Source organism: Furipterus horrens, unplaced genomic scaffold (genome assembly GCF_987537825.1).
Source record: "Furipterus horrens unplaced genomic scaffold, mFurHor1.1.pri manual_scaffold_8, whole genome shotgun sequence".
In the NCBI taxonomy this organism is placed as follows: Eukaryota; Metazoa; Chordata; class Mammalia; order Chiroptera; family Furipteridae; genus Furipterus; species Furipterus horrens.
This window is the reverse complement of record NW_028327178.1, coordinates 99,946,796-99,972,086: the sequence shown is the minus strand read 5'-3', so window position 1 is coordinate 99,972,086 and position 25,291 is coordinate 99,946,796. Positions and strand designations below refer to the sequence as shown.

The window sequence follows — 25,291 nt, the reverse complement described above, 5'->3', positions numbered from 1 at the left end:
TCTGGCTTTTCCCAAAACTAAAATCACCTTGAAAGGGAAGAGATTTTGGATTACCGTTGAGATTCAGGAAAATACAGTGGGGCAGCTGATGGCAACTGGGGGAACTGTGTGAGGTCCCAAGGTGCCTACGTTGAAGGGGGCTGAGGCATCACTGCCCTATGCACAATGTTTCTTGTATCTTCTTCAATAAATGTCCTAATTTATTACATGGCTGGATACCTTCTGGATAGACCTCATATATATGGGGTCTGATATGGTTGAAAGTCATTGACGTAGCTCAATAATAACAGCAAATATTTGTCAAATTTGTATCATACTATCTTTAATACGTGTAACTTTATTCAAAGTTTCACATATCATTTAATCTTCAAAACATACGAGATAGATACTTGATCTCTATTTTATAAATAAAAAACTAATATAACACAGAGGTTATATTACTTGCCTGAGGTCAGAAAGTTAGTAAATAGTGAACCAGGATTCAAACCTGGGCCGTCTGAACTCCAGAATCCAAGTTCCTGACCACTAAGCACACTGCCTGCCAAATCCCACCCATCCTTCAAGGTCCAAGCACAGAGATTACCTCCTCCAGGAAAGCATTCCTAGTATCTCCAATCCAAAGTGACCCCCTTCCACTCTGACCTACAATACCACCTACCATTGATCTCTGTTCTTTGCCAGAACTGGGTAGATTTGATGGCACTTCTGCTTTGGAATCAGAAAGACCTAGGTTCTAATCTCAGCTCTGCCATTTACCAGCTGAGTGTTCATAAATGAGTTAACATCTCTAAGCTTCCATTTCTCACCTATAAAAATGAAATAACACCCATCCCTCATGGGGCCTATGTGGTGATTAAATGACTTAACATGTGAAAAGCACCCAGCACACAGCAGGTGCTCACTAAGTGTCAGTTCCCATTATTCCATCCCAGAGAGCCCTGCATTCTCTTGTCGTATTATCTTGTTCAATGATTTAACATTCTTTTCTATGTCTTTCCTACTTAGTTGGACCCAAACCTCCAGAGAGGCGGCAAGTTTCGTACTTTGTTACCATCTCCATGTGCGTGGGTTAACAGACTCATACCTGCAGGAGTTGAGTAGCTGTGGCTCTCTGCTCAGGGCTCTTTACAAGACACTGCTTCACAAAATCCATGAAGTGATCTGACCACAGCTCTGGCTTTCGAAATGTGGGAGGAGGGTTGGTAGGAATCATAAAGATTGCCTGGATTAAAAAAAAAGGATTTGGTGAAATAAAAGTGATGCTCCAATAAAAATGTAACGAGAAATACATTTGAAGTTTGATACAATAATTTTTGTCTTATCCACTGAAGGGCCCACCCAAATTCCAACACAAGTCTAAGTATTCAAAGGAAGATGGATGATTCTCTTGCCCTCCCCTCCCTTCCCTCTCCTTCTCCCTCTTTCATATGTACTGTTGTTCCCCGAACCTCACAACATCCACCAAGCTTTCTTTGACTTTTGTTAACCACAGTACATTGCCTTTCAAAGTGAAAAGACAAGATCTAAGAGCATCGACATCCTGAAGATAAAACCTCAGCCCCACAGCTGTCAAATTTCCCTCCCCGCTAAAGGTTACCACTACCACTGGATGTAAGCAGTGATTGCAAGGAGACCATAAACCCAGAAGGCCCCAAAGTTATAAGGGGTTCATTAACTTCCAAGACAAGCCAATTCAACATGCTTGAAAAAAAAATTGGTCCACAACATTACACTTAAAAAAATGAAAAAGCAATTACTTATTGAGTTTTCAATAAAAGAGCCACAGTGAAAAAAAACAAAACAAAAACTCTTTGCAACGATCAGCTTAAATTACAGTCTTTAAATCAAAATATATAACCAATAAATCATCCTACCCGCCCCCACTTCTGCCCCCCCCAAAAGAGAGGAGCTTACCTTTGGGACCATAAATACTTCAAAAAAGAAACTGTTAAGTCTTTCAATATGACAACTAATTAATCAGTGAAGAGAAGGAACTAGGTTGGGAGGTATGAAAACTATAAAGCCCCTGAGGAAGGGTCAAGGTCTTATATCAGTGCTATGGTGCAGGGGGCTGGGGGTGGGTGAAACTGGAAACCCGTTAGGGTGTTCTGGTGGAGAGTAAATCTGCGGGCCCTTAACATTCCAGAAGTAGCTGGAGGTGGGGGAGTACAGAGCCTCCAGCTGGAGAGCCTGACGATCTACCAACCAGAACTTAACAAATTTAAATTCCTGTAAGGGCCAGGCAGGAAAAAGACAACACATAAACAGGCTAGGTGTTAGTGTCATGAGTTCAAAAGAATGGTTTGCTTTCCTCTTAATGCTACTTAAGACAAACATGAGAGAAAACACTGCAATAAGTGACAACTGATACTTGGTAAACGGAATCGTGGAGACGGATCAAGTGGGAAGCCCATGCCGTGTGTAAAGGAGGAGAGCACTACTCAGCTCCATTAATAGTTATGTTAAAATGTGAGCACCTAAACTAAAAAGATATACATTTCACAAGTCAAGCCAAGCATTTCTGTGGCCCATATTCTCCCTAGGTTATTGATACATGCCTTCTGGAATGAAGAGGGGGTAAAATTATACTTGGAATTAATTAAAGACTACAACTAGCAGAAATGTATTATCTGGAGTCTAGACTGACACTTATCAATAACATACAATTAAGTCATTTATCATTTGGCACTTAACCAAGTACATCATTTAACTAACTTTCTAATGATGATCAGTAACGAACCAGCCCACTGGTTTCCCGTCTATTTCCTTACCCTCATTGGATGGATATCGGCATATGGGGGCTTTCCTTCGGCCATTTCTATAGCAGTTATTCCCAGCGACCAGATGTCTGCCACACAGTTGTACCCAATTTCCTGAATCACTTCTGGAGCCATCCAAAATGGAGTTCCTATTACTGTATTTCGCTTGGCCATGGTATCCTAAAACAGAAAGGAAAGAGATGAACACTAAGCATTAAAACTATGAAGAAAAAGGACTTTTCCAACAATAAATGTCTTATACTTGAAATACATACAAAAATCATACTCAAGGCATGACCAGCGAGTCACAAAAGAAATTCAAATGACCTAGAGACATAAAAAGTCTCACTTAGTTACTAAAACACAAAAAATAACAATTAATAAAACACTAAAATAAGACTGACAAAAATTAAAAAGATTACTAATAACTAGTGTTGACAATACACTAGTATTACACTGTTACTGAACTATAAATTGGTACACCTTTTAGTAGGTACTTTGGCAATATTTATTAAACTTAAATGCCCACATCCTTTGATCCAAATTTATTCCTAGACATGTATCTTATGTGTAGTCACCTCAAGATATACAGAGTGGGGCAAAAGAATGTTTACAGTTGTGAGCATGTGAAACAGTTTATTCTTGTATTACTATTTTCTATTATATAATTTTTATACGAACAACTGTAAGCCTACTTTTGCCCCACTCTGTATGCAAAAGTATTGTAGAAGTATTTGTAATGGGTGGGGAGAGGAAGTAAAAGGAAATAACCCAAATGACCATCTAAATTTAAAAACAATATCCATACAGTGAAATATTACCTTAAAAAAAAGAAAGAGATATAAACACTTTTTTCTGACATAGGAAAAATGTACAAGGTATATTGTGAAGCAAAAAAGTTAGGCTGTGAAATTATATGTAATATAACCTCCTTTTATAAAAGAAAAATAATGGAACAGCAACCAATAATAATAAATATTGTTGTTATATAGCTAACAAAAACAAAAACAAAAAATCTCAAATAACATACACCAAACTATTAACAACAATTATATCTAAAAGTTAGAATCACTAAGGACTTCTTTCCATTCTATATCCTTCTGGAACACTCTATGGTTTACATGAGCATGTATTACATGTGCAAATAGGAAATTAAAAAGAAAATTATGTATACACACGTTACATATATACATACATAATTTTAAATAATATATATTTTATACAATATATACATTTTTATATAACATATACATATATATAAAGTCTTAGTCTGGGGGTTAAAGAGGAATATACAGATATAGTACACATGGGCAAATAAGTACCTGCATGCTTCCCCAGCATGGCATGGCCCTAATGAAAGAGAACCTTCCTAGAATTCCTGTATTTTAGAAAAAGACTTTAAACAACTAAATATGCAAAAGGATTTCCCATCATCATCACCCATGTTCCTTCTGAAATGCCTGTGGCCATGTCAGTCAGGAGCAAATGACAGGCAATATTTTTAAATCGATCTCACTTTGGCAGTCCTATGCAAACAAATTAACACAGGAACTATCTTACTGCTTAGTCATTTCCTTTGCTCTGAAACTTGAAATCTGCAAGGGTATTTTCAAATGGTGGTAGTCAAAGTTGTTTTCAAGGATTATTTCAAGGATTATAACTAGAAATGGGCAGTTTGATAACTGGAAATTTTTTGAAAATTAAAAGTAATGAGTAGATACTAGACCAACTAGATCAATGGAAAATATTCAGTCCAGAAACAGACCAACATGTTCTAGGTAGATTTAAAATAAAAAGAATTAAAAAATTAAAACTGTACATAATATCAGCTCTAAAAAAGCAAACAAACAAAACAGTCTCCCACCCAAGAAAACTGTTTGATATATAAATTTGTTGCAACTTTTAGTATATACCTGTCCAGAATTGTTTTTATTTTTCTACATGTATTTCATATACACTTAGGTTTCACAAAATCAGATAATTCTAGACTTCCTGTTTTGAAAAAAAAATTTTTTTTCACTGTTATGCACTGGTGAGGCAGAAGAAGCAGCAAGAGTCTATATCCTGAAACCCAAAGAGGACAGTATTTTCAGTAACTGCCAACTGCTACCTGAAGGTTCAATGAGAAGACGTTATGTCTTATTCAAGGAAAGTAGTTTGGATTTAATTTTTCTTCCTTTTATAAATATAATGATGTAACCGAATATAATTTAAACTTCTGTCATTTCTTGTTTTAGAATTTATTTTTATCAAAGTTAACCAAACTTAAACTATGGGACCCGAATCCCAGAAAAGAAGCTAAAATAAACTACTAGCTCTTTGGTAACCTATTGGTACATTCTATGTTTGTTTGTTTTGTTTTACTAATACAATTAAGTCAAATATTATATTTTATAAATAAATAAATAAATTCCTTCCCAGAACACAGCTGAAAGTTATCAGTACAAGTAACATTTTTACTTACTGTAAGTTGACCTGCTACCCCAAAATCTGCAAGTTTTGCATGTCCTTCTGTATTTAGCAAAATATTTCCTGCCTTGATATCTCGGTGTATTTTTCTCATAAAATGAAGGTATTCCAGTCCCTTAAGTGTTGATTGTAATATTGTAGCTATTTCATCTTCTGTTAACTGAAAATAGAATGATAAATCAAAATTCTATCAGTTTATATCAGCATATTTGAAAGAGGAAAAAATATTGATCCAAAATCCTTTCCTAGAATACAAATATAAGATCTTATTCAACCTCTAAACAGCATTTGACAACTTGTAATACCATTGCTACTCCCAAAGTTATGTTTCCAGTCCGGATATCTCCCCAAACATGAGATTCATGTATCTGCGTACACAACATCTACAATGAATAACTAACAAGTATTATACGCATAACATGTCAAACTCAAATTCTTTATTTCTGTCACCACCTTACCCTTCTCCTCACCAACCTACTCTACTCTTCCCTGTCTCCTCTCTCTCAGTAAAAGGCAATTTCATTCTTCCAGTTGCTCTGGTCAAAAACTTAAAGAGGCCATCCGTGGCTTTTCTCTGTCTTCAAAATATATCCAAACATACCCTCTGCAATCACCCTGGTCCAAGCTATCATCGTGTCCTGCCTGAATTATTCTAATAATTTCCTAACTGGTCCCCTTGCTTCTGCCCTTGACCCTCTACAATGTATCTTCTTCCTCTCAGAGGCCATAAAGAACCTTTTAAAATGTAAGCCAGATCTGCCTATCATGCAATCCCAGTAATAGCAAATAATCACTCACAGAAAGTATTCTCTGATTAATAGGATGTAGAGTAAGTGAATCTGTGAACATTGTGGGTAGAAGAAAACTAAATCCAAATTTAAACATTTAAAATGTACTGCTTAACCAAGATTGGATAGTCACTTTTTTTCCTAATACGAAATCAGCAAAGCACGAATTGGGTTGGCAAAACTGCCACATTTAAGAGACATGAAAGACCACACGGGGAGAAGAACCGTGGAAAGGGGGAAATCGGAGGGTAGGAAAGTGTGCAAGAAAAAAGGCAGAGGAAAGATGACGGCATAAGAGATTAGCTCAGCGGCATTATTCTAGAAGGTAAACTTACTGTTTTATTTCGTAATCGAATGATATCAGACACAGAACCAGCCCCACAGTACTCCATCACAATCCACAAGTCTGTGTTCTTAAAATAACTGCCGTAATATTTGACTACATGAGGGCTAGAGAGAGAGAGAGAGACAATACAGATTAGTGGGAAAGCCTTCAAATATCTCTATTAATTCATGCTGTTAAATACCTGAAAATTTCTCTGCTCAAAAGATCAAGTATTCATATTCATGGTTAAAATGGACACCCTCCTGATAAGAATATAAACTAGTATAATTTTTCTGGAGGGCAGTATGTAACAAAAGTGGGGAAAAAATGTATGGGTCCTTTAACCCATCATTTCTAAGTCTACAACTTATCCTAAAAAAAAAAAAATTTACAGATATTCAAAAAGAAATGATTACCATGATAGTACTGTTTATAAAAATGAAAATTCAGATGCCATCTTAATGTCTAACAGTAGGGCCCTGGCTGGTGAGGATCAGTGGACTGAGTGTTGGCCTGCAAACCAAAAGGTTGCCGGTCACTGGTCACTGGTTCAATTCCCAGTCAGGGCACGTGCCTAGGTCGTGGGTCAGGTCCCAGTTGGGGGCATGCGAGAGGCAACCAATGGAAGTTTTCTCTTGCAAATCAATTTCTCTCCCTTTTTCTCCCTCCCTTCCCTTCTCTCTAAAAAAATTAATGAAGTCTTAAAATATATCCATACAATGAAATAACCATGAATCCATGGAAAATGTTACAGAATACTTGATAACACGAGATTTCCTGAACACACACGCGTGCGCATGAACACACACACACACACACAAGCAAAATGGAGATTACATAACAGTGAAATTCCAGAAAGAAATATGGAAAAATACGTATGCCAAGAAGTATTTAACAATGATTATTCTTCCAAAGGGAAAATTTTATTTTCTTCTTTTTATTTGCATGTTCCCAAGAATTCACATGTATCATACTTTGGGGTGGGGGTGGGGGGGACCCAGTACAATTATAAAGAAAAATTTGGGAGTTTCAAGCCTGAAGAGAGATACCAAACAAGGAATTTCAAAGAAAAGTCAAACATCCCATTAAAATGAAATAATTTGCCATCTGAGAGCTACCAGCTTTAACTAGCTAGATTATCATCAGGCCTAAATAACACTGCATAATAACTGAAGATGTTAAAATCAACTCAGCTTCATTAATTCTCAGAATTTCAAGCCCCTTCACCCTTAGGAAACATGCCAATGCCAAGGACAGCAGGAAAAAACCCCACATGAGTGATTATTAATGAAGAAATGGATGAATAAATCTCTGAAGGTACGTATCACCACACTCGCCCTTCCTTCCCTAAACTCCTGGGGTACTCACGGCCTCTATGAGGCAATTGCTGTCAGGTACTTCCTGTCCGAGTATGTTCTATACATCCTGTATTTTCAGCTAGATTTTCCTGCACATTTATATGCCTGGCCTGTCCAGTCAGTCTACCACCCAAGGATGAGAACTCAGCCCTATATTTCTTTGCATTGCTTATAGTACTTAGCACAGAGTAGGATCTTCAAAATATCTCTTTCTTTAATTACAGACATTTGTATACCCTGTTTGGAACACAGCTCTTTCATAGTTGCTCAAAAGTGGCAAAGTCCCAGAATGAAAAAAAAATACAATAAAAGATAAACTATAAAAAAATAAATAAAGTGGTAAAGTCCCAACTTGCCAACTGGAAAAAGCTCCCATAATGTATCTTATGGAGGACGAAAAGCAACACTGCTAACTTACTCTCGTCAAGCCAATCAAGAAATACGAGGTTTCTTTAATCTCATATTGAGTAACCACCAAAGTAAAGAGAATCAAAGAAAGGGAGGGAAGGAGAAGAGATGTGACTGCATTTGTGAGTCTGTGAGACTTAAGGACTCCCCAGCAAACTTTCATCTGCCCTAATGTGGAAGGTTTATTAAAAAAAAAAAGGCAGCCTCAAGTGCAAGACTTTCTCATTCTCCTTTCAACTCCCTAGGGCTGGCATCGCCCCTAAGTTTGTTTCTCTCAACACCAAGCAGCGCTGGGGAAGTCTGCGCCACCTCTGTGACCACCCATGTTGTCACGGAATTTCAGAGCAAACCAACCACGTGCTTTTCTGCGGTCGCCTGTTGGCCTCGACTTCCTGCTACGGCATTTGACAAATCTTAGTTCCTCAAAAATATAATATTTGTACTTAGCTACTCTTCACTAGAATAATTTCTTTAAAATTAATAGTAATACCGAAATGCTAACGGTCTTCTCTTTTTCCAGATCTATCTGTATGTTCCAAGGTTTCTAAAGCTAAAAGCATTTGTATTATGTCTCCTTAGTTGTCTCTGTAGAAATGCTTTCTCAATAGGAAGTAAGAGATCATTATTTTAAAAAAAGACAAAAAACAGCAACATCTTCTCCCTCTTTGCCTCTTCTTCCTAGTTCTAAAAAGGGCTTGCTGAAAAAACAAAACAAAAACCTATGCAGAAATAGAAACTATAAAAGATTAGCTACTAAAACACACAAACTTTTTCATCAGATTTTTTTCTGAAAAAGTCATGCCTAGCGATTCCATTCGACTTTCCCTTCTGCAAAACATATAACTAAATGCAACTCTAGGCATCAAACTCTATTTAAATAATCACAGCAAATTCAAAACCATGTTCTTTCCAAAGTAATACCACATGCCTTTACCTGTCACATTGCTGCATTATAGAGATTTCTTTGATTATCTCCTGCAGGTCTGACTCCACGGGAACTTGCTTGATAGCCACAATCTGACCGGTCTCTTTATGAATAGCTTTGTATACGCTGCCATAGGACCTGTAATTGGAGGAAGGAAAACATTTATAAGTCAAAGCAGCCAAGAGATAAAAGTTGTAAAACACAAGCAACTTACAGTTCTAATTTACATGCCTAAGTGCCTAATCCATATATACTTTACTTAGTGACACTTGCAAAATTGAGGTAGCTAAAGCACTTTGGGGGGAAAATTGGCATTAAGAGAACTACCACAAAATGGCATCTTAAAAACTTGACATTTAAATTGTACTAAATGTGTTAGTATGAAATAATTATAGTAACCACCATTGCATGCCTCATGTCTGCCAGAAACTACACATCACCCAGTTCATCCTTACAAAAAACAATGAAGAAGGGGTCATTATCCCTATTTCAAAGGTAAATTTGAAAAGGCTCAGAGAGATCACATGACTTGATCAAGGTCACATAAGTGCTAAATAAGTGGTCAGTCCAGAATTTGGATCCAACTGCGACTAAATACAAAGCCTATGCTCCCTCTACATCTATCCTGGGTCATAAAAGTGGAGGTCTTTGTTTTCTTGCAATCACTCTAATACCTAGAAAGAAGTCTTTCGTCCTTTGCTCTTCTTACTTGCAATGGAATTTAAAACACTATGAAAACAAATTAAATATCTAAACCTCTCTAAATGCTAGTATCAGGTAAACAGAACACATACATATTTTTTGCCATAAGACCTTCTACTCTATCTTCCCTTAAGAGTTTATCAAAATAAATAAAAAGCATATGTATCCATTCAATTTGGAGGGTAAGAGTATTAGATTTAGAATCTAAAGACCTAAGATTTTAGTTCTGCCACCACTACATTTACATAGTATTAACCCTATTGTGCCTCAATTTTCTCATCTGTAAAATAACAACACCACAAACTACTTTACAAGACAACTGTGATAGTCAAATGACATACCATCATCATCTTAAATAGACTGTATCTTCATTGAAATACTGCGGTTGTCAGTAAAATAATGAGTAAACTGTCTTGGTGAAAAAAAAAAATCAAAATAACAGCGTATCCTGATATATCAAAGTAGCTGAGCGCTCTGTTACCAAAATGGTACTCAAGAATCATTTCAATGTGTTTTTAAAATCTATGCGGAGCACATAAAAAATTCCACTGTCAAAATCCCTTACACTAGCAAAACTAGTATAGTGATCCTTAAATGTTACATAAAACTGTTTTGTTTTTGTTTTTGGTTTTTTTTCAAGAGTAAAGCAACCACTGACCATGTGGAGAAGACCCTTCTTCCTTGCTAAGATAATCCTCTGATGTGTTAGGGTGGTGAACACTGGTCCCAGAGGATAAAGCAATCCTATTTCTCTCAGCAAGTGACCTAGCTCTGGCCAATGAAATTTAAGGGGAATTCTGCTGAAGGGTTTCTGGGAAAGACTTTCTTCCCAGGTAGCGGAGAAGCACCCAAGAACGCCGATTTTTACTCGTCACTTCCTTTCCTGTTTTGGGTACTGTCATGTGAGACGTGATGCTTGAGACTATGAGAATTATACACATGCTAAACTATTACCAAGGCAATTAACCATTCTGGAATCTTTCACTCCCAGATTTATTATTACTTAGTTATTAAATGTCCTTATTGGTTAGCCACTGTTAGATGGGTATTCTGTCACTTTCATCCAAAGTGATTCTTGATACACTAATTCCCGTATGTGTGAAAATGCCTTTATTTCACCTTCATTCTGGAAGGAGTGTTGCTGGCTATAGAATTCTTCTTTGACAATAGCTTTCCCTCAGCATTTTCACTGCGGTTTTCCAGCTTCTATCGTTGCTCCAAAGTGTGCTATCACCAGATTCTCATTTTTCATAGGTAATCTCTTTCTGTAGCTTTAAAGATTTCCTCTTTAGCCTTAACAGTCTACAATTTTCCTATAATTTAACTACAAGTTGATTTATTCAGCACTTCGTAAACTTCGTCAATCTGAAGGCACATGTCTTTCCTCCAGTCTGGAGAATTCCCAGCATCATCTCTTTCCTTCTTCTTTCTCTCTTCTATCATATATCCTTCTAGAATCCCTTTTGGATCTGTATTGGACCTCCTCAATCCATGTTGTATTCCTGGTTTCTAACACGGTTATTTCTCTGTGCTACATTTTGTGATCGGTCTCATTTCTATCTTTCAATTCACGGATTCTCTTTTTAGCTTCTCTAGTTTGCTGTTCATCCAATTTATTATGCTTTTGAATTTCAGTCATGGTAGTTTTCATTGTCAAGATTCCCAACTTTTAATTATTCACAGGGCTAACTCTTCATGTTAATGATCTTGCATTCTTTTAAGGATGTTATTCCCTTCATTTATATTTTTGAAAATCATAAACAAACATGTTAAATCTCTTTCCAAAATGCTCCATCATTTCTACTTCCTTGGGTATGAATTCTCCCATTGGTTAAGTCTGCTGATTGATCCCATGATTTCCTTGTATAAGTTTCCTTTGATCTCAAATGATTTTCCTCTACATAATGCTCACTGTCCTGAGTACTCCATGACATCATGATGGTTCCATAGTCCCTCAGCCCAGTCCTCCAAGCTGTACAATTTAAACCATACTTTGTATTAGGAGTTTGGGGGTTTGGCCCCCTCAAGAGACCAAACCTGAATGCAGTGCAGGCCCAGTTCCTATTGTCAGACCAATACCTCCCCCTTTTCCCCAGGCCACAGGCGAATGATACTGTACTTTCCAGTAGTGATCAGACACATTTATTTAAGCTTTAGCTCATAGAGAGATGCAGAGCCTCATTCTAGCCCACAACTTCATATAAGAAGCCCACCTGCAATCTCCTGACAAGGACAGACATGCTTTACCCACCTCTTACTATTATAGATATCTTTTCTGTCACTAGTACATAGCTGGCTATGTATCCTAATATTTAAAGAAATAATTTTCACTCATTCTTATATATTTGAAATGGAAAGGAGAGGTCTCTGCATACTCAGCAATGATGAACAGAACAAGCTCCATGCCTCCTTATGTATCTTGATAGCAAAGAAAACTCTGATAGCTCACATGAGCAATTAAGTCAAGATTCAGTAACCTGAAGAGGATTTAGAAGGCTTCAGCAATTATGCTCACTAACAGATAAGTCCCTTAAGACCTGATTCCAGACTGACTGCAGTCTTTAGAACCGATACGGTCCTTTAGCCATAGTTCATGTCACAAGGAACAAGTTAGTCAGAGTTCACAATTCATTTTCCAGAACAGTTGAAGGATGGCATGGCAGTTTGTGTTGAGAAAGTAACTGCGGTTAAGATCTTCCTTCATGATTTTGTTGGTTAAATAAGGCTTGATGAGATTCATTCAGCCACGATGACAGAAATCCAAGTATTTGTGGTATCATATAAAAGAACAACACGGGAAGAAAGACTTGATGCATTATTTGTTTTCTCCTTGGTAATATTTTTATAGGGAAATTTCCATAGATGATATCCATAGATCTAAAACAAAATTAAAAATGATCATAATTAGCTTACTTTTTTCTTACAGTATATTCTTGATACACTGTCTGTAGTTTTCTCTTGACATTTCCCAAACCCAATCAACTCAAACAGAGCTCCCATCAAAAACACCTAAATATACTTGAAAGCTTCAGATTTAACTTTATTTGACATGAGAAGGCCTCAAAAATGCTGCAGTTAATATAGGTAAAAGTAAAATGATAGTTGTCACTTACTGAACACTTACTTTGTAACAAGCTCTGTACTAAGTAATTTACCCCCATTATCTCACGTAATACTTGACATAAACCTACGAGGAAGATACTAATATCCCCATTTTATAGCTGAGGCTTGTGAAGCTTCAAAATATTAAGCAATTTGCTCAGGTTCACTCATTTATTATGACTAATAAACAATAGAGCAAGGGTTTTAACACAAATCTGCCTGACTTCAGAGTCAAAATACTAACACACTTGAAAGAAACAAGTCAGTTGCATAGTTCGTTATTCCCATCCCTCCTAATCTTATGCAAACCACAACCTGTGGGCATTGTTAGATTAAGGGCCTCAGACTCATTTCTTTGAGGAAAATACCAAGGACCTCAAGCTTAAGCTAAAAACGGCTGGCAAGAGATGTAGAGCCCTGGCTGGTGTGGCTCAGTGAATTAAGTGCCTGTCTGCGAACCCAAGGGTCACCGGTTCGATTCCCAGCCAGGGCACATGCCTAGGTTGCAGGCCAGGTCCCCAGTTGGGGGCGTGCAAGAGGCAACTGATTCATTCACACATTGATGTTTCTCTCCCTCTCTTTCTCCCTTCCTTCCCTTCTCTCTAAAAATAAATAAATAGAATCTTTATTTAAAAAAAAAAAAAAAAGAGGACTGTCATTTTCCCTTACCTTTAAGTGCTGCCAAGTCAGCTGCAGTCATCAGAGGCACCCTTCACTTATTGTTAAGCAGCACTGATGGCGTCCCCTTTCAGTTTCCTTTTCTGTTGGATTTCTTGCTTGATTCCAGAGACTGTTTCCAACTTACAAAAAGATGACGACTAATTTTTTTACATGGAAATAGTCCATGAAAAAACCTATTTCGTGTCATCCGGGATGGGGTTTAACATTATTACTGATTTATATTAGGCATAAATGACACACTAAACCCCAAAATAATTTAATGACGTATGAGATCTGATTTTAAAGAGCATACAGTAATTAAACAACAGACATTTAAAATCAGAGCACACAGTAAAGAGACAATAGACATTTTTTTAAGTTAGTATTTCAGGTCTTCTCTTGAACCAGTACTCCCTGAAGACTAAAACACACACACACACACACATATGCTTATTTGCTTATATATACACACAAGCTATTTCTGAAGGATATATAAAAAATTGCTAGCCCTGGCTGGTGTGGCTCAGTGGATTGAGTACCGGCCTGCAAACCAAAGGGTCGCCGATTCAATTCCCAGTCAGGGCACATGTATGGGTTGTGGGCCAGGTCCCCAGTTGGGAGCACGCAAGAGACAACCATACATTCATGTTTCTCTCCCTCTCTTTCTCCCTCCCTTCCCCTCTCTCTAAAAATAAATAAATAAAATCTTTAAAAAAAAACAAAAAACTATTATATTGTTTGCTTCTAGATAGCTGAGAGATAGAAGGGGCAGACTTTTATGATGTTTGAATTTTGAATATGAATTACCTAATCAAAAAATTAACAACAAAAACTTAAGCAAGGGTATCCCTAATATTTTATTTATTTTTATTTTTTTAAAGACTTCATTTATTTTTAGAGAGAGGGTAAGGGAAGGAGAAAGAGAAGGAGAGAAACATCAGTGTGTGGTTGCTTCTTGTGCGCTCCCAACGGGACACCTGGCCTGCAACCCAGGAATGTGTCATGACTGGGAACTGAACTGGTGACCCTTTGGTTCGCAGGCCGGCACTCAATCCACTGAGTCACACCAGCCAGGTCTATCCCTAATATTTTAATGTCCCAGTAATTATAGGAAAATAAATAAACACAAGAATTAAAAGGACATGTAAACGCACAAAAAATTATGAAGTAACCTTTATATATCATGAAAGTCAAGAATGACCACTGGTTATTACTAAATATCACTTCACTGGTGTATTATAAACTCATTCACAAATCTGTATTTCAAGAAGTCTACTAGTTCCCAACCTGGGATTCTGGATCTTTTAGGAAGCTATAAACAAGTGATAGTCTTGATTTATTTACTATATTTCAAAATGCTGCACTAAAATGCTGAATTACGTTTTTTATTGAAACAAGTTATTGCATATCAATCAGAAGCTGTGAACTACAAATAAAAGTGTCTAATAAAAATGTTTAAATGAAGTATAAACTAATCAGTATTATCAATTGAATATATAATATCATGCAAACCATGGATTCTACAAGAGTAAAAAATAAAAATAAAAAATAAAAAAGATATCCTTGGTGTTAAAAAGATCAGGAATCACTAAATCCAACTATACTAGCGACTGGGGAGAAGGAGGAAAGAGCATTCCAAGCAGTAAAGTTACCTCCCACCCCACCTAGAGCAGTGCCAAAGCGCATCATTCCGTTCTTCTTAGCTTTGCAAAATACTGCTTTAAGGAACATTCTATCTGGTGTTTGGGGAAGAAAATGATCGTGCACTACAGGCCTCCTCGTATCTTCTGTACACTCACCCTTCTCCAAGCTTCTCTAAGACATCAAACACTTCTTCTGGCTGTTTAGTTAAACTATCTTCATCCAACTTTTTCAGCTGCCTGTGAATGAAGAAATATAAACACAAAATACATTTTACTTGCTAGCAACTAGAACACAAAATACATTGTTTATTTTAAAATGAGCATCTTAGGAATTTCTCTATGAAGTCTTCACTAGTAAACAACAACAACAAAGGTAAACTAATAATTTTAAGGGAAGGTGAAGGGCTGTCCTATGGAAGCATAACATGTGTCCTGGGTCACTCTGATGAGCAAAATCAGGACCAGATGGTGGAGAGCTACCGAGAGGCTAACTTCAGTCCAACCAGTGTAAGAATTTTTTAACAATAAAAGTAGTTCTAAAGTGGTTTAGACAGCCTTAAGGGGTCCCCAGATTCCCATCATTGGAGACTTTAAACAGAAAATAAATTGTCATGTGGCTGAAATGCTATAGAGTGGATTGAAGCATTAGATGTAACCTTTAAAATTCGTTTATATCTCAAGATTCCATGAATTAAAGTGGTATAACTATCTCTTCAGAAAAGAGGTTTAAGGTAAGGTTAACTATGAATTGAAACATGTTCTTAGACTGGAGGCCAAGGAAGACATAGAAAATCCTTGCTCTCCATTAGCAAGTTGTCAATAATTTTGTGAAACAGAGATTCTCCAGGTGTCACAGAACAGGCAGTGGAAAGTATATGCTTAGGCACGATCAAAAGGGAAAAATCACTAGGCAGCTGAGAGTTTCAGTCAGTATCACAAAGACTCTCCCCTGAGTAGCCGTGTACCTCTGACCAACCCCCCAAATCATATATATATATATGGTTGCTTACAACTTCCAGATCATCCAGAATTTTCTGACTAGGCTAGACAATGGTAACACACATGGGAAGTTATAAATTAACAATATTTTAAAACTCTGAGACTGCTGAAAATTATTAGTGGGCTTACTGAAGGAGCTTGCTAAGAAATATTTCTACATTCATGTATTTTCTACACAATGACTTCCTGAAACGACAAAGGACAACAAAGAAAAGAGAGCTCAGGAAATGGTGAAATATGGAAGTAGTCACACTGGAGATTTCTTTGTAAAGAAAAAGATTTAAACTAGCTGAATAACACCAATTTTTACAAAAAAAAAACCCTTGAATTTTAAAAATACACACACACACGCACAAATGTGTAACTTCCTAGAGAAAATAACAAAAGACAACATAACAAAAAAAACCTATGTACCAAGAAACACTGATCTCAAAAGGCCAATCTTATAGAATTTCCTAAATATCAGACTATGTACTAGAGAAATGCAGTTTTGCTGCAAGTCAATAACTGCCATAACTTGAAGATTAACATAACAAAATGCCCACGCTGACCTTTGAGAAAGCGAAAGGTCCTAAAACTTAAATTCCACTGACATCATTAAAAACTCCCAGCTTCCAAACATAAAGGGCTGAAGTGAAACTCCTCTTAAAACTTCCAAAGTGAAATTTCTATGGGCTCAGAAGTCAGAATGACATCTCATAAAGCATGGGGGTTTTGGAAGCACTGAATTTATAACTATATAAACAACAGGCAACACCTCATTCCTCAAGTATAATTAAAGCTTTATAAACAGCTTATATAAAGGAAGATCAAATGTGCTCTTTTGAAGTGTTGACTCTGTGGTTTACGAAAAGTAAAACTCACTATTTCGGAGACCGCGGTAGCGAAACAGAGGAAATGGCTCTGCCGTGACGGAGGCAGCTGCAAGCCTCTGATAATACTTTGACACGCCAAACTTTGGGTGACTGCTCAGATACTTTTTAAAAACAATCCAAGAGCTTTTCGGTTTGTTTTAGGTTCGGTCTTAAGAGATCCTTATATCACTGGTACCTGATAACCCAGAAATGGTCAATAAATATTTGCTAAATGGATTAATGAATAATAGAATGAGGGGGAATCATAAACCTTCATCAGCAATCGTTGTGAGTTTTCAAAATAAAACAGAATTTCACCCTATCATGAGATTATCAACAAACAGGATTTCTACGGAAGATGTTTTGGTAAGTGATGTAATGATATTTTACACCGTGACTCCTCGTGGAAGAGGCACCATAACCATAACAGCCTGACTCAGATGACTCAACTCTCTCAGCTAGGACTTCCCCAGGTAGTTTCACGGCTTGCTCATAAACAGACAGGCCTGGCCAACACATCCTCCATTGGCCAAAGACCAATGGATACTCTTCTCCTAAATCAGATGGCTGTGTGGATGGCCAGCATCCCAGAAATGCATTCTACACCTTCCGCCACGCTATTATCTAATGGCTACTCACTTTAAAAATCAACCTCCTACATGACCATCAACTTTGATCTATCACCACTCACTTAGTCACACACAAATGTCAAACTCATGAACACAAAGAGCATTTCCTGCATTGGGGTTGCTATCCATTGCTGGAAACACATACTGCCTGGATCTCTGAAAAGATACATGGACCTTTCCAAACACAAATAAGGGTGGTCATGAAGTAGTTACTCACAGGTTTGGCTAAATCTCAGGCTTCTTTCTCCCATCTTAGAACTCTAGTAAGGTTCGCTTTATTTACGGATATGCAACTCTCTTTCCACACGGTATTTGATATAGGCGGGTTACAACAAAAAAAATAAGATAAACTGATGAAGTTTTTTAAATAATAGTAAAATCAATGTGTTCCCATCCCCTCAATTCATGTGTTGCAGTAACTCCAAATGTGACTCTTTGGAGGCAGGGCCTTTAATGAGTTAATTAAGGTAAACTTAGGTAATATAGGGTGGGTCCTAATTACGACTGGTGTCCTTACCAGAGGAGATGAGGACACAGACAGGTACGAAGGGAAAACAGTATAAAGACATAAAAAGGAGACAGCCATCTACAAACCACGGAGACCAGCCTCAAAAGAAACAATCTAGTGGACACCTTGATCTCAGAATTCCAGCCTTCAGAACTGTGAGAAAGGAAATTTCTATTATCTAAGTCGCTCAGTCTGCAAAACTACACTGCAGTCCTAACAATGTGTACCAATGTTAATAAATTAAACTGCTGCAGACTAGGCAGTCCACTAATTATGAGAGCAAGAAAGCAGCAATCATTTGAAAATTCGGCCCCGCAACGCTCTTCTCTTCCACATTTAATACATTTTTAAAATCCAAAAGGCACAGGAATGAGTGTCAAAAAACAAAAAAAGTAATTTACTCTTTTGCCCAAGATCAAACACAAAGCAAAGGTAGGAAACAAAACTCAGACGCCTGATCCTCTTTTCAATTAAAGCAAAGCCTCGGAGAAAGAATGAACATGTTTCAGAAAGATACATAACCAGTGTACATTTATAACTGGATCACTATGGTGCTTCAGCAAATCTTGTTGCCGTACACAAGGCCTGGGGAAATAGGGGTACTTCCAAAGAGGCATCAGGGTGAGGCTGTGAAGAGCATGGACTTTGGACCACGCTGCCTGGATTAGCATCCCAGTTCTGCCACTTACTGATGCTGCCAAATCACTAACCTCTCTGTGCCTCAGTTTTATCACCTGTAAAATAGAGACACAGAAATAACCACCTTACAGGACTGTGGTGAGGACCAAATGAGTCAATAATAAGTTGAATCATATGACATTACCATTTTTATAGGCCCCAAAATAGTCAAATATCAGCAAGTTCATATGGTTCAACAGGGGACATGGAGAGCCCTGAGCAGTGTCCGGCATTCAGTAAGGGCTGCGGGAGTGTAACAATCGTCATTATTTCAGTCTCAGCACACCGCAGTAGGGTGTCCATCCCAACCAGCTATTTGCCTTCTGTAGTGTTTGCGCACTTCAAACAAACCCCAAGAGTGCAGCCCAGGCTGCCAATCCCTTCCCTTCAGCTCTTTATTGGCCCGCACTCCCACACACACTGAACACTTCCTACTTTAGTGCTCATTCTGCTGCAGGAAGTCAGAGGTCTCTGCGAAACAGAAGCTAACAACTTGGCACCTCAGAGAAGCATGACTCCCTCAGTCTCGACTGTCTACTTTTCTCCAGATGTGGGTGGGCGACGTAAGACCCTGGTGTCCACAGAGCAAAGTAACCACACTACCTGCAACCGTAACCAACCCCGGAGTTCACACTTTCCAGGCACAGCTATCTGCCTGATCTTGACTTACAACAATTCCAGGTAGCCTAGGATCTGGGGCTGATAGTCACAAAACAATAGAGGCCTGAAGAGGGCAGTGACCCAGACCTAGAGCAAAGACACTCACAGGACTGTGTCTCAACTCTTCCAGGCTTCAATTTACCCATCCTGAAAATATTCTGTTTCCTTACCCACCTTCCAACATTGAGTTTTGAAGGGTTGTGGAGGATGGGAGGAAAATAAGACACTGGATATCAGGAAAGAAAGATGCCATCACCGTTCTAGAGTGAGGACACTCTAGATCCAAGATCATCTTCCTAAACGCTATCCTCCACGAAGCCCTCCCTGACTAGACCTCTACCCTTTCTTGGTGCACCTTCAACCTCAGGAGCAGAGCTTGCCCCCTCATCAGACCCCCCCCTGCAGCCCTCAGGTGGGACTCCCTCCCTTGCAAAGTCCACCCAGCCTTCTTCTCTGCTTGTCCAGATCCACCCTTTAGAACTCTCATAGGTTCTCACCTTGCTTCAGCATTCCCCTCATCTCAGGGAGTCCCTTCTACGATAGTTTTCCCCCAGTTCCCACCCACCCCCCACCCTCAGCAGGTGCGCTCCCTAACTTGTCCCCGCGGTCCTCAGCAGCTGCTCCCTTTGGCGGTGCCCTCCTAACCCCAGAAATGTCCCCTACAGCAAGTACTCTCCCCAACCAGCGCCACGTTTATAGCCCTCCTCGCGTGCTCCCCTCTGCCGCACACCCAACCGCCAGAGGTCCCCCATTCAGCAGGTGCGCTATCGGTGGGTCGCCACGCGCCGCAGATCCCTTCTCTCCGGGGGCTGGCACACATGGATGTCTCCCCTCCGCCAGCTCCCGCCTTTCCCTCCTCCATCCCCTTCCTCTTAGCCAGTGGCCCCTCACCGGCGCGGCGGATTTCTCAGCTGCACCGTCTCCATAGCGCTGCCAGCAGCCGCCCAGACCCGCTCACAGCTCCATCCTCCCTCGGGACCTCCCAGAGCCCGCCCCGCAGACCCTCCCACACTTCCGCTTTCCGCCCATACCGGAAGCGGAGCGAGCGCGGGGAGCTGGGCGGGGCCTGAGTGCGCGGCCGGGATCACGTGGTGCGCCGGGGCGTGGACCCAGAGCTGTTGGGGACAAGAAGGCCCTTACCTAGAGCGTCCTCAGCCAGGCTCGAGCTGTCCTCGGGCGTTGCCTGTTTGCGACGCTGTTTGCCGAAGAAGGTCGATTCCCAGGCCCGGAACCCATCTCTGCCTCGGTCCCGGCCCCTCATTTCTGAGACGGAGATGCTGAGGCTTTGTGCGAAGCGCCGGCTTGATAAGAGCTGTGGATTCTTAACACGCCAAGTTGTACGCGATTTCTGGAAAGCGCTGCTCTAGGGACTCCTAGAGCTGTTGGTGGTTTTCTAGCTTTATTACCTGGTTGAATTCTTCCAGATGGAGGCTGGACCTTCAATACTCTGTCCTTGGATGTCACAGAGGATCAGCCTGCAAATTGACCCACCTTTCTTAACTGCCTCACCTGTGAGTCACTTTGCAGACGTAAAAATAGCTATTGTCTATTAAGCTCTTTGCCGTTGTACAGAACAAGGACATAGTGACTCCCAAACCAGTAGAAAGACATTAGTAACAAAGGGCAAATGTAATTAGAGGATCTCTGAGAAGGGAGTTGACAGCATTAGCATATTTACAAATCAAAATAGGGGCATTTAGGTGAAGGCCTTATATTGTAACTGGAGTAACCAGTAATGGGGAAGAAGGAGAGGGGATGGGGAGCTAATTGCGTTAGGGAGGGGGAAGCTGATCGCAGCGCTCACTTTAGGGCGAGGAAGCTAATCAATTTCACTTTCCTGTGGCAATTTCAGGGTGGGGAAGCCATCTTTGTCTACTTGGTGCTCACATTCTCCTAGCTGTGAGGGTGCGCCCGGCTCTGCAGACTCGTGAATAAAGGCCTCGCTTTACTGCTCAAGTCCTGTGTCCCAGTTTTTATTGTGAGCGTTTCTCACACCGTGTACTTGTTTCATATATTAGCTCATCCAATCATTATATCAAGCTTGTAACATTATCCCCAATTTTACGTATTGACCGCCTTACTATGCCCTCAGTGCTTTATTAATTCATTTAGCACTCCAATCAACACTATAAAGTAAGTACAATTATTACTCTCACAAGGCCGCAGGGGTGAAGATCGCAGAGCTAACAGTACAGGTTTAGGGATTTAAAGTCAGGATAATTTGGTTCTAGAGCCTGTACCACCAAACTGGACGACCAGTGATGTGTACCCTCTAATAGGACATGAGAGCCAGAGAACTTCCTTTCCTCTGGGCTCTAGTTTCAGCTGCTCCCACTGGTAAATCCTCAGTTGCCAAAACCATCAGTGAGTGTTAGGAGAAAAGCAGATGCCCCCAATTTACGATGGAGACAGTTACAGGAGAAAACTTACCCAGAGCAACCTTTTGTTACAGAAACAGGGGTGTTCCAAAAAACCCCAGAGTTTGCGGTTGGGGGATGGGGAAAAGGAAGCAGCTTTTAGAATGCCTCCACATGCCTGAGGCTGGTGGCTAGTGTCTTTTTTTTTTACGCAAAATGGCTTTAATGAATCCAAAGCCTCAGGTAGATGGGAGGGGACTGGGACCAGGGGATGGTATGAAGAAAGCACACAGAGCCTGCGTGAGGTTCTGTGAATGGTCAGAACTGGTTACCGCACCCACTGCGTCAGAGGACGTAGTCAGGGATTTAAAAATAAGCGGCAGACATTTTAGGCAGGCTGACTGTGCGGGTTTGACTGAGGCTGAGGCTGACCATGTGGATTACAAACTATGCAGTTTACAAGGAGGCTGAGAATCCACGAGGTTCTGGATTAAAAGCTGGTGGACCCCATAACACAGACGAGGTCTCCCCAATCAGGATTGAATGACTGGCAGCTACTGGTAAAGCTGAACTGTGTTTGGAAAGTAGGGAAGGGGTTTCTCTGACTTTTCTAAAACTAGCCTGGTTTGGTGGGGAGGCAAGGATATGTGTTTATGGGTGTTTTAAAGAACATAAGACTTAACAGAAATCCGCAAATAACTAAATCTATATAACTGTTAAATAAACAATTCTTTTTCTTTTCACTAAACTCTGGTATTGAGAGTTATAATTTTGGCGGTGGGCAATCGGGCCCCTAACTAAAGAGCCTGTCGGTTTGTTTTCAATTGGAGCAGCCCAGGGGTTCTGTAACACTTTCACTGTTTTTTAATTGTCCTGCTTTTACCAAAGGTATGCCATCTACGAAATTTAACACCTGAGCAACCACCTTTGAGGGCCACCCAGGTATACAGCACCCCATATTCTAAAAATGGGATAATAGAGCCATTACCCTGACACAGAAAGAAAGTATTTACTGAGGATCTACTATGTACCAGTTACAATCCTATATTGTCACTTAATCTTTAGAACAACACTATGAAGTAAGAATTATAATCCCGGTTTGTAGGTAAAGAAGCCAAGACTTATATTCATGGCTAGTGAGAGGAAAGGTTTTAACCCAAGACTGTTCCTAACCATAAATATCCATGTTTTATTTGCCACTTTGCTCTATTAGAAATCTGTGCAGATGGCAGTGGGAGCCCTGAGGTAGTAAAGATCAAGGAGAGTTTCTACAAAGTTCAGGAAGCCATCACAGGTCCCTCCTGCAAGAAGTCAATTTTCTGTCCTCTGAAAGCCAGAGCACTGTTCCTATACTACCCTACTTTTTACCTCATGTTCAGGCCCTGCTGCGCACTAAATTTTTTCCTCCTTGAAGGCTCTAACCCCCCCATTGTGCCCACACATTCATCCCTGTAGCTGAGTAGGTACTCAATAAACATTTAAAAAATTATGTCAGTGTATTAATACACCATGTCAAACATCCCTTCTTTGTCCCTTTCCCAGGATCCCAGGATTTTTCCAGAAGATAGACATTAGCTTTGGAAGGTACATAGTATCTTTTCCACTGTGGAGGATGCCCCAGAGGCCCACCCAGTTTCAAGGAGAACAGACACAGATTATACCTCTTGATGGGGGAGTGGCAAGTTCTGGAAGGTCATAGAAGAGTGGGAATATTGTTTTGGCCATTTTTGGAAAATATAGTTTGCCACAAGTGTACTTGTGTGGTATACCATTTAGAATGTATTCATTTGCAAGTAATTGAAAAATAAAAAACCAAACGTCTAAATGGTGACAAAGTACTACGGCACTTGTTTATTAATTTTAGGTTGACTCAGTGGCTTAACAATGACAATTTCATTCTTCTCCTGTCTCCTACTCAGCATGTTGGCTTTTCATATTTGTGTATTTTTTAAAATGTACATTGTGTTTTGTTTTTAAGATTTTACTTATTTATTTTTAGAGAGAGGGGAAAGGAGGGAGAGAGGGAAACATCACTGTGTGGTTGCGTCTTGGGCGCCCCCAACTGGGGACCTGGCCCACAACCCCAGCATGTGCCCTGACTGAGAACTGAACCATGAACCCTTAGGTTCACAGGTTGGTGCTCAATCCACTGAGCCACACCAGCCTGGACTGTTTACAAAATGGCTACCACACCTCCAGGTATTATGTCTTTAACCCAATGCTACCCAAAGCAGAGGAAGAGCAAACGAGGCTATTTTGAAGTTCTGTACCCCTTTCTTTCCGGGGAAGAAAATCTTTCCCATGAGCACCCAGCAGACACCCTCTTACCTCATTGGTCAGATCAGATCACACTCTCACCCCTTGACCAATCACTGGCAAAAGAGAGTAAGATTATTGTTGATCTATGTCAAGCCCTGGAACAAATGCACGTATTAAGGGGGCTCCTGGCTAACTGGGTTCAAATTTATAAACATAGTCTAGCACCTGGTGCTAAACAGGGGTCTCTCACTCCTGCCATACTTCAGGGAAAAGCCACACTAAACTGCCTGCATATTACACTGTGTTCCTGCAGCTGAGCTGACATTTACAGAGTTCCTGTGATTAAATTCTACCAAGAGGACTTTTTTCCATGTCCAATGGAATTGCACACCTATGTCCTTATTTGCATTTTCATCAGCCAATCAGAGTGGCTTCATTCTGACCAATTAGGATGATACTATTTGGACCAATTATACTGTGAGGATTTGGAGTCCTTATTTGCATATAAATGGTCTAATCGCTAGCAGGGGTAGGGGAGTGGCTCTTTTTTTATGTAAGTCCAGCCTCTCCCCTGACTTCTGGGGGCTCACTTTCTGGTTTCCACTGAAGGTAGCAGTTTCTTGGCTAGGGCCGAGTCACCAGAGCCACCTCATGCCCAGCCCACCTCACCACTGAGCTGTTTCACAATTGAACTGTTTACACTGAACAAAGTCGCCCCTTTACCATGCCCCAAATTGGTATTAATTTGGCAGCAATAACCTTTAGTTGACAGTTTAGAGAATCATTTCCTGGGCCAGGAGAACCTTAGATTCTAGAAGCAAAGATGGATGGTGCTGAGTAGATAGCCAACGGTGTGTGTGTCTCATCTGGTTCTCCCAACACCATAAGTGTTCATTTTTTCCTCTTCTATGGCGCCTGAGCTGGGGTGATAGGATTCAGATGGAAGTCATCCAACCCTCAGGAAGTTCATAGTCTGGTGGGCTAAGAGTTTAAACAAATAATTTTAACTGGATTCCTAAAGGCAGAGACCAGATATTTGTCAACAAACTTCGCAAGTGCATGTTGGGTGTCAGGTCCTATTAGGTCTTGGTCTCGTCGTCGGCAGCCGTCCGTCTCGAGAGACGATGGTGTAGCTTCTTAAGAGTCTATCTGCACCGCCGAAAATGGTTGTGCAGTCCGACTCGGGAGTGACATGGTATCTGTCTCCT

The 25,291-nt window shown here is 39.9% G+C and overlaps 1 protein-coding gene across 1 annotated transcript in view; it reads right to left on the bottom strand.

Annotated features, from left to right (window-relative positions):
• Positions 1–20,463, bottom strand: part of STK4 (serine/threonine kinase 4) — an 85,438-nt gene extending 64,975 nt beyond the window's left edge. Inside the window, exons 1-7 of the mRNA XM_090286473.1 lie at positions 20,359–20,463; positions 15,296–15,376; positions 9,042–9,170; positions 6,352–6,466; positions 5,224–5,388; positions 2,772–2,939; positions 1,085–1,222 (exon numbers count right to left, since the gene is read on the bottom strand). Coding sequence (XP_090142599.1) covers positions 1,085–1,222; positions 2,772–2,939; positions 5,224–5,388; positions 6,352–6,466; positions 9,042–9,170; positions 15,296–15,376; positions 20,359–20,393 — 831 coding nt within the window. The 5' untranslated portion in view covers positions 20,394–20,463. The remainder of the gene's footprint in view (positions 1–1,084; positions 1,223–2,771; positions 2,940–5,223; positions 5,389–6,351; positions 6,467–9,041; positions 9,171–15,295; positions 15,377–20,358) is intronic.
• Between the last annotated feature and the right edge of the window lie 4,828 nt (positions 20,464–25,291).